General features: G+C 35.8%; 1 protein-coding gene across 4 annotated transcripts in view; it reads left to right on the top strand.

Annotated features, from left to right (window-relative positions):
• The window catches only part of LOC107737084 (tropomyosin beta chain), a 21,492-nt gene extending 17,282 nt beyond the window's left edge, over positions 1 to 4,210 (top strand). For all 4 annotated transcript variants that reach the window (XM_016548520.1, XM_016548504.1, XM_016548553.1 and 1 more), the window contains one exon: positions 3,216 to 4,210. In XM_016548520.1, coding sequence (XP_016404006.1) covers positions 3,216 to 3,298 — 83 coding nt within the window. In that variant the 3' untranslated portion in view covers positions 3,299 to 4,210. The remainder of the gene's footprint in view (positions 1 to 3,215) is intronic.
• The last annotated feature ends 6,141 nt before the right edge of the window (positions 4,211 to 10,351 follow it).

Consider the following 10,351-nt stretch of genomic DNA (forward strand, 5'->3'; position numbering starts at 1 on the left):
ACCCACTGTATATATATATATATATATATATATATCATAGAGAGAGAGAGAGATCATGTTTTCTTTTAAAATTTAAATCAAAGTGGACAATTAATTTTTTATTGAATATTGCAGTATTCCGTATATATAATTTATTTGTGTACATCCTCTTTTTTTTTTATTTATGTCCTCTTGTTTTCTTTAATCAAAAATATGAACTTTACCTCCGCCTCACAGCTACATCTCTTCTCTGATGTTGTGGACAATAATCCCTCCAGCAACCTGTTGCTCACATGAGATCATGTGATTATTAAATGACAATGATCCATACAATCTATTCCACACCCCTATTGGGTAAATAATTTGCTTGCAATTGCCAGTTCATGCCGACTTTAAAAATATCGCCATATGAAAACAAAAGCGTCTTCCTAATTCTAAGAGACTTATCAAAAACAAATCAAATAGATTTTTGAAAAATTGTACTTGTATAATAATATCAGTAAAAGAGGATTTTAAAATTTCAAGGGTGGGCGTAGTTTTGGTTTGAACATTGAGGGGGTTGAAGTGTGAACTGTTTTGTAGAGTCCCGGGTCATGCTCACTCATAAGGTTTGTTTGCTTATATATTTATTTTTGTGAAATGATCTTTTGTGCTATCATCTATGCAAAGTTGATGCAATAAAGTAACATCATTAACAATTACTTGTTTACATAGGATATATTATGTAATGTATTTTATATGATTTAGGCACTTATAGGGTATAGTTTGACAGAATGTTCTAATTCAACATGCCATGGGAAGTCAATCTAACGTAACATTTTCTTATTGTTTATTTCTTACTCCTTAACAGTTTATCAGGCTCTTAATGATTTAATCTATGCCATCTTTTGGAATATCTGAAGGCCATGTACCATAGTTCTTAACTGTGGCATTTGTTATAATAAGACTAGCCTATCATTACCAGACCAGTAATGACTTTTTTTAATTAGGTGTTTCAATATAGCATTTGTTATAAAGAAACAACCGCCTGCACATTTAGAACCAATAGCTACAACATGCCACAGTTTCAATAAAAATCTATAGGGAAACATCTATTCCCTTAACAGATTATCTAATATAAATTCTACAACAAGTTAGACTAAATTGTACACAATAAATAAGCCTACAATAAAACGTGATAAATTCTAGGAAAGGTGGTCATGATTTAAAAAGATTTTAATAGCCTATATGTTAGTGCTGGTTCTAGACTTTTCTCCTCTTTCATCAGTCTTTTTAGTTTATTTGCCTTTTTTTTAGATAATATTCGATTTTCTCCATAGCATTTTAAAGAGGCTGTTTCTCTAAATAATTCAAATAGATCACATATTTAACCATCAGCTTCGCGATAGGAATGGCTCGCGCAAATCTTATCACACTTCTCAAGCGCGCTCATGAGAACAACAGACTAGCAACAAGTGTTTCTGAATCCTCCACTGCATTGTGTGCACTTCTGTATCAGGCAGTGCAGCGATTGGATGGTAATCAGTCGAAGAGCTTTCCCTCATAAGAAAAAGGTCAACAAAATGCACTCTGAAACATTCAAAGCCTAATGAGATGCACATTCTCCTCTGCGGTTTTTACAATGAACGCTAGGGTCAGAAACATACTTTATGCCAATGCAGGTGTGAAATCTTGATCAACGCAGTGTAAACTCAAGTTCTTCCTCAACATACTTCATGTTTCTTCTCTAGGCTACATGTGTTGGTCTGGTGGTGATTACTAAATACTTGAGGGGGGCAGTAGAGTTACTGTCAAATATTGGCGCCTGTGATTTGAACTTGTAGAAGAATGAAATAATAAAAACTGACATCATAAAAAGTAATGCCTGATATTATTTTCTTGATTGTTTAAGTACATACTCGGGGTGTTCCAGAAAGCAAGTTTAACTAACCTGCATATGAAAAAAAAAAACTTGCTTGAGGTACTTTTTTTGTTGTTGAATGTTCATAAATTCTAAAGAAAATGTACAGAATAAATTCCTAGGTGTGCATCAAAGTCATGTAACTTGGTCTTAAGTCATGACTGAAACAACTACTATTTCTATTTTGCATTATGACGGTGACCCCTTTGTTGTGCCTGTTTTTTGTCACATAAATTTGTAACTTTGTTTGACAACCTGGTCAGAGTTGCGTGTGTTATTGACAGCTCCTTTAAAATGCTCTGGCTTTATTAAATATCGAATGCTGCAAACTGCAGATGGTTCAAAAACATGACTTCTTGTTGACAGCTGGTTTGACAGAAGAACAAAAACTTGACAGACTCATAAAAGGTGCTGAGAGATGGAATGAGGAAACAAAGATACTGTTATCCATGAGGTTTATAGCTTGATATGTGCTCTGGGGGTTTATATTAATATTACAGGATTAGTTGAAGACAAACCAGTCTGAGCTCACCAATCCATGTTCAGAAAGCACAAAATTCAACTGGTTTGATTTCTGTGTAGAGCTCAAAATTCATTTATCAGCAAGGTGAAGCAACCTGATTTAGAATAGAGCTAACTAGTAAAGTAACGCATTACTTTTACATTTGCAACAAAATATCGGAGTTACTTTTCCAAGTAAGTAACGCAAGTTACTTTTTCCCATGTAGTGACTGACAGCTCTCCTGTCCTCATGTTGAGAGAAATCAGGAGGGAGTGCCGAAGCAGAGGCGCTTCCTTCAGCCTGAGGCTTATTCATTTCACTTTTGGCCTTTACAGTTGCCCAAAAAATAACTTGTTTTTTTATTATTAAAAAACAAACAAACAAGCCCAGGCCAGGTGACCGAAAGTAAAGCAAAAGTAACATAATGCATTGCCCTCCATAAGAAGTAACACAATTAGTTACTTTTCATGGAGTAATGCAATATTGCAAAGCATTACTTTTTAAAGTAACTTTCCCCAACACCGCGTGTAATCAAACCTGACACGTGTCAGTCCCAAAACAAGGCTTGCACTTTTCCTGCTCAGAGACTCTCAGCACTGTACCAGCATCAGAAACAAACCTGAAGAGACCGCATCATTGGTCTATTGTTCTAATGCTCATTTATTTTCTATGTACTCTGTTTGAAAGAATCTGAGAATGATAAAGAGCTATTTTGTCATTCCTGTCATTTTGATAGTTACTATATCACAATTGTAAAGATTTGATTGATACTTGATTCTGAGGTTGTAAATGAAGGCTGTCTCACCGAATCTCTTCTTGTTCTCGCATCACCAGAGAAAGTGGCCCAGGCCAAAGAGGAGAATCTGAACATGCACCAAGTGCTTGACCAGACCCTGCTGGAGCTCAACAATTTATAAAGACGGAGTCTCGCAGCACACTACGCTCTCCAGCGGTGCAGCTCTTTGCTTTGATAGTCACACACTTGCCATTTCCAACAGCCCGATGCAAACAATGTCTTTCAATAATAGCAAAGCCAGCAGTACATTAAACAAATCATTTATTTGGATTTGTAGTATTTGTGATAAATCCATTGTGACCTCCTAATTCGATTTGTTCTAAGCGTCAAATGTAGTTTTTGACCTCGACTGAAAAAATGCTGTAATTCTCAACTTTGAATTTAACCCTAACCCTACCAGCAATTTAAAGGAAGGGTTTTGTACAATGGAATCACTTTCGAGGTTACTATTTTAAGCATTTTCATTGATTTGTACCAAAATGCACAGCCTGTGATTGTAACTGATGTGTCTCATATCACCTGCAAAATTGTAACATGAATGTTTATTGTACTGCAGTGGCCTTTCAATGAAATCCGCTGCTCCAAATGCAACATATGTTATTTAAATGCAGATCTCATGTCCTACTCCCAAGGAAGAGGGTCCAAAAATTCATTTTTTTTCTGATAAACACTTGCTTTAAAAAAATGTTGTGAAATGGCAACAACAAAGCATCTGTGCTAATTATAATAATTTGGGCCTGTAAGACATGGCTTATGTTTTTGACTGTAATAACTACTACAAATGTTTGCAAACTTTTCTTCTGTCTATTTGACAGATCTGACCAAATCTGTGAAGATTAACAGTCATGTACTCAAGGTGATAATAATAATAATAATGATGATGATGAAACTAATTATGGGGTTGGATGAGATTGCTGAAGCTGTTCTTATTTCTTTGATATGGATTTGATTAATTAGGGAAAATATTTTTTATGTTGTTTAAAAGTGACCTCTTTGTCTAACTCCCTCTAATGCAGATCACTATGTAGTAAATCCTAAAATAAAAAAAAAATGCATTTATGTGGTATATAAAAGGGATAACATTTGGATCATTCTTGCACACATTTTTAAATAATTCCTGCAGATTTTATGCATCACCTGTTAATGTATCCTATGCAATTGTTTGAGCTGTTTGATTAAAATATTAAAAATAGAATTTTGCCTTTTTATGATTTGTTTACCTGCCAACTGTTTTTATTGAAAAAAAACATTTTCTTAAGAAGTCTGACAATAACAACTAGGAATGGAAGAGTGGTGACAGATTAAAAGACGGTTTATGGAGTGAATTTGTATTTGTCCCTTGCCACAGAAAGTGTTTATGCTCTAGTGAGGGAAAAAAAAGATCTATATTTAATAAGCAGACTGTTGTGCCTCTGCTGTTTTATTGTATTTATTTATGAAAATAGATATGGGGAAAAGTTTATTTTAGCATAAGACTGCATAACATAAAACATGAAAAAATGAATTGGTCTCAATACTTTCTGAAAGTACTTCCTAATTACACTTGTATCCAAGGTGACTTACATTGCATTCAGAGTCTAGATTTGATCAGTTCATGCATTCCCTGTCAATCAAAGCCATGATCTTGTTAAATTATTGATATCCAGGCACAGAAAGAACATGATCTAGTTTACAATATCAGATTATTTTTGTTTTAAGTGTGTAAGAATGTCTCAGGTCTAGAAAATTCCAACACTCGGTACATGAAGCCCACACTAAATCAGTTTACAATATGCACAGTAAATTACTATGTCTGATCGCTGTAGGACAGTACATCAGTTTTGGTCGTAGTCCAATTAAATGCATTAATTTGACATGATTCGTGAGGTCTTCACACTCTTTCCCAGATGAGGCTTAAGCTAAATCCCAGAATAAAGATGGATGTCTGGGCTGTTTTAAATGAAAGAAACTTGCACTGACTGATCTTAAAATATGTTAGTGCCACTGATTTGTCTGATGCACGCCTGTAAGGTTATTTTCTAAGGCACGTTTATAAAAGATACTTAAATGTGCTAATTGAACTATAGCCTAATCCTGGATTAATCTAAGCCCTGTCTGTGAAACTAGGCCCTTATGTTTAAAATAAGGACAGCAGTAATCTGTTTTACTGGCTCAGTTACTTCAGTCTGAATCTTCCCCGTAGCAGATATTTCTGTCTGTTACATTAAATAATGAGAGCTTGCACTGGTCAGTGACTCGGTTCTGTTCCAGTGACATCACAAAATACTACTCAGCTCAGGTCAACTAGAGCTGCCTGTTTCCATTTCTAAATGACAACAGTTAGTAACAACAAATGGAAGAAAAAAAGAGGTAACACTTTATTTTAAGGTGTCCTTGTTACACATGTTACATGTACTATACCGAACCCTAACCTAACCTAGCCCTAACAATTAATTATGCATAATTACATGCAAGTAACCCCATGCCAAACCCAAATCCTAACCCTAACCATATAGTAAGTACATGTAGTTAATTCATATGACTCAGTACTTATATTTATAATTACCCTGTAACAAGGACACCTTAAAATAAAGTGCAACCAAAAAAGAAATGTGCCTTTTACACTACATTATTGTAGTTATTTTTGAAGCAATAACCAAGAGAAATAAAAATGAACAAACTTATTTTATGAGATTATGTTAGTGATGCAACATTAATTTACACTAGACTAAAACGACCAAAACAGAGAGGAATCTTTGTATTATAGAGTTATCATTCCACCACTCACAGCTGTAGATTTAGAGTAGATTGGGCTAAATTGTTGCCATGCATTCCCTGTCAATCAAAGCCATGATCTTGTTAAATTATTGATATCCAGGCACAGAAAGAACATGATCTAGTTTACAATATCAGATTATTTTTGTTTTAAGTGTGTAAGAATGTCTCAGGTCTAGAAAATTCCAACACTCGGTACATGAAGCCCACACTAAATCAATTTACAATATGCACAGTAAATTACTATGTCTGATCGCTGTAGGACAGTACATCAGTTTTGGTCGTAGTCCAATTAAATGCATTAATTTGACATGATTCGTGAGGTCTTCACACTCTTTCCCAGATGAGGCTTAAGCTAAATCCCAGAATAAAGATGGATGTCTGGGCTGTTTTAAATGAAAGAAACTTGCACTGACTGATCTTAAAATATGTTAGTGCCACTGATTTGTCTGATGCACGCCTGTAAGGTTATTTTCTAAGGCACGTTTATAAAAGATACTTAAATGTGCTAATTGAACTATAGCCTAATCCTGGATTAATCTAAGCCCTGTCTGTGAAACTAGGCCCTTATGTTTAAAATAAGGACAGCAGTAATCTGTTTTACTGGCTCAGTTACTTCAGTCTGAATCTTCCCCGTAGCAGATATTTCTGTCTGTTACATTAAATAATGAGAGCTTGCACTGGTCAGTGACTCGGTTCTGTTCCAGTGACATCACAAAATACTACTCAGCTCAGGTCAACTAGAGCTGCCTGTTTCCATTTCTAAATGACAACAGTTAGTAACAACAAATGGAAGAAAAAAAGAGGTAACACTTTATTTTAAGGTGTCCTTGTTACACATGTTACATGTACTATACCGAACCCTAACCTAACCTAGCCCTAACAATTAATTATGCATAATTACATGCAAGTAACCCCATGCCAAACCCAAATCCTAACCCTAACCATATAGTAAGTACATGTAGTTAATTCATATGACTCAGTACTTATATTTATAATTACCCTGTAACAAGGACACCTTAAAATAAAGTGCAACCAAAAAAGAAATGTGCCTTTTACACTACATTATTGTAGTTATTTTTGAAGCAATAACCAAGAGAAATAAAAATGAACAAACTTATTTTATGAGATTATGTTAGTGATGCAACATTAATTTACACTAGACTAAAACGACCAAAACAGAGAGGAATCTTTGTATTATAGAGTTATCATTCCACCACTCACAGCTGTAGATTTAGAGTAGATTGGGCTAAATTGTTGCCGTTCTGTACAAATACTCACCAGAATAAACATTGGATTTTTTTCTCATGAGATGACTTTATTTGTCTAGAAAGCAAGCAAATAAATAAATAAACCTACATATTTAATTCTTATTTTTCACAATTTTGTTACAACTGCCCTTGTGCCAGGTGTGGTTCACACATTCATTCTCACTATACTAAACAAGATATTAGGTCTACATTTAACCCTCATGTGGTGTTCGGGTCCTTTTTGCTCTGAAAATTTTTTATTTTTCCCGAAAATACTAGTTAATGTTATCGCATTGGACTGAAATTTTGTGACTTTGTTCACAAAGGGTATAACGTTAGTCAAATAATTTTTTATGGATTTGCCCGCCAAGTTGCCTCTAATGCAATGATGTCAGTTAGCATGAAAAAACGTAGTTCGGGCTGACATAAAATTCTAGTATGATTTCAACTTTGAAAAGAGATTTGTAACTTTTAAATAAGCATTTAAATGAGTTAAGTAGTCATTTGCTAGCATGTCAGATGGAGCATCTCTTAACCACCATAATGGCGCAGCGTGCGTTTATTTGTGAATTCAAATGTGAATAAATGTAAAAGCATTTATGTTTCTGTCTTGTACATTTTATTGTTTTTGTATAATTACTATAGTTACATGTTATTTACCATAAGTTTTATGCTGTTTGGTTGTAGCGCTAGCTTAACAGTCTACTGTACCAGTATGGTTGTAATGCTATCTTAATACAGCCTATGGTAGGAGCTTGTCATCTTAAATAACGTTATGGTTATTGGGTAAATGAGATGTGTCCTTTTTTTACTCCTACAACTAACTACCTATAATGTCAATATATTTGAATGTGCTTTTAATGCCAATCTGACATGATTTGGGGCCTTTTAACTAAAAATACTCCCCAAATGTTGTTTTTTTACAGAGGAAGCACGGATGTCACTTGAAGAAATATCTTTTTGCTCTGTAACCTCGTTAGTGTGAAAGGGTTCTGAACACAACACAAGGGTTAAGTGAATTACACTGACAATTTTATGCTCTGATTGCTTTCTCATATTTTTATGTTTGCGGAAGACTGTCCCATCATCAGTGCATCAACACGGGACCGCACATTAGAGCAGGACGTTTTTGACAAATCAATAATTACAACAGGCAAATTTTGTTTACATGATTGACAGCAATAACCGTATGTACCGTTGCAACTTAATTTGTCGCTAAAAAATAAAAGATCTGTCGCTTCGCTTGGGCTTCCTGTTGACCCGCGACAGCCTGTTCTCACAGCGGCGCAGGCACGTAAATATGGAAAGCCAAACACACCAAAAGTGGGACAAAACAGCGCGGTATTAAAGAGTTCGCGCCACGCTGACCTTTCAAAGGCGCAGCTCAATGGACCGACTCGACAGCGCAGGGAGGCCATGGTTGCTAGCGCCACCGAATGGACAGCGCAGCACTGATCAATTAAAACCGGCCACGGGAACATTAGGCTACTTTAATTTGTGTTAACGTGTTTTTCCCTGAACATAACATAATGAAAATCAGTATTAAGTTATTACATTTATTTTGCTTATTATCTTTCATATTACTTCATGTAAACAGTGTTAGCTACTTTGAATAATTGCATATATATATATATATATATATATATATATAAGCAGAGACTAATGATTTACAATACAGTGTCCAAAATTTTATTAAGGCATTTCATGTGTTTGGACCAGATGAAAACAACAATGTCACAACTGAAGAGGTAACTGAGGAAGTAACAACTCAAGAAGAAGGAGAAGATGATGACGCTGGTGAGATGGAAGTGGAATTCATCGATGTTGAAGCCATTTTGGATGAGGATGATGGCCTTCAGTACCAACTGCCAAAGCATCACCGGTGCGCTTGCCATTTGCTCAATTTGGTTTCTACCGTGGATGTCAATAATGCAAAAAGGGCAGAGGCCTACAAGAAGCTGTCAAGGTCAGCCTTCTCTAAGTGTCAGGCTCTCTGGAACAAGACTTCAAGGTCCACTATTGCTGCAGAGGTTGTTGAAGAGCACTGTAAGCTGCAGCTGTTACAGCCTAATGCAACAAGATGGAACTCATTTTATTTGGCTGTGGAGCGTATTGTGAGAATCCTTAAAGATCAAGGAGAAGGGGCAATGAGAGCTGTCTGTGCTGCACTCAAAGTTCCTATGTAAGTAGTTAGTCTGGAATTGTGTTTTTTTTCTGATTTACTACAACCCTTTTGTTTGTGTATAATCCTAAATGAATATAATGTAATGCGTAGTGGTTTTTACTGTTTTCTTTTGCTTGTGTTAGGTACAGTCCAGCAGAAATTGCCTTTTTGGGAGAATATACCACCACTATGAGTCCCGTTGCGAAGGCGACAAACATATTACAAGGAGATTCCAACATTCAGATGGGATGGCTTCTCCCTACTATTACCACCCTCATAACAAACTGGAATTGTGTTTTTTTTTCTGATTTTCTACAACCCATTTGTTTGTGTATAATCCTAAATGAATATAATTTAATGCGTAGTGGTTGTTACTGTTTTCTTTTGCTTGTGTTAGGTACAGTCCAGCAGAAATTGATAGATACATATGAAAGATAATAAGCAAAAGAAATGTAATAAAATAACTTAATACTGATCTTCATTATGTTATGTGCAGGGAAAAACACATGAAATTAAAGTAGTCTAACGTTTGGGCGGCGTGGTTTTAAAGGGGTCATATGATGCGATTTCAATTTTTCCTTTCTCTTTGGAGTGTTACAAGCTCTTGGTGCATAAAGAAGCTCTGTAAAGTTGCAAAGACTAAAGTCTCAAATCCAAAGAGATATTCTTTATAAAAGTTAAGACTTGTCTTTCACCGTGGACGAAGCAGAGTCCAACCCGGGGTGGTCACATGTGGTTGCCACAAGCCCGCCGGCCGCACCGTTCTCAAGCCTGCCGGCCGTTCCTCACTCAAGCCCACTGTGTGTGACGCTGTGTGACGCATTTTATGGAGGACTGTTTCCTGAACCTGCAGAGTAGCCTACAATGGGTCTTTGCTCAAAGGCTGTTCTATAAAGTTGGGCAGTTCCAACTTTGCAAGGACAGTCTGGCGCTTCTGACTCACAGCCTGTAAGTAAATTTTTTATATTTCAAGAATTTGCCACTGATGATTCAAACACGAGTTTTG

This window comes from Sinocyclocheilus rhinocerous, unplaced genomic scaffold (assembly GCF_001515625.1).
Source record: "Sinocyclocheilus rhinocerous isolate Xijiao unplaced genomic scaffold, SAMN03320098_v1.1 scaffold2386, whole genome shotgun sequence".
NCBI classification, from domain to species: domain Eukaryota; kingdom Metazoa; phylum Chordata; class Actinopteri; order Cypriniformes; family Cyprinidae; genus Sinocyclocheilus; species Sinocyclocheilus rhinocerous.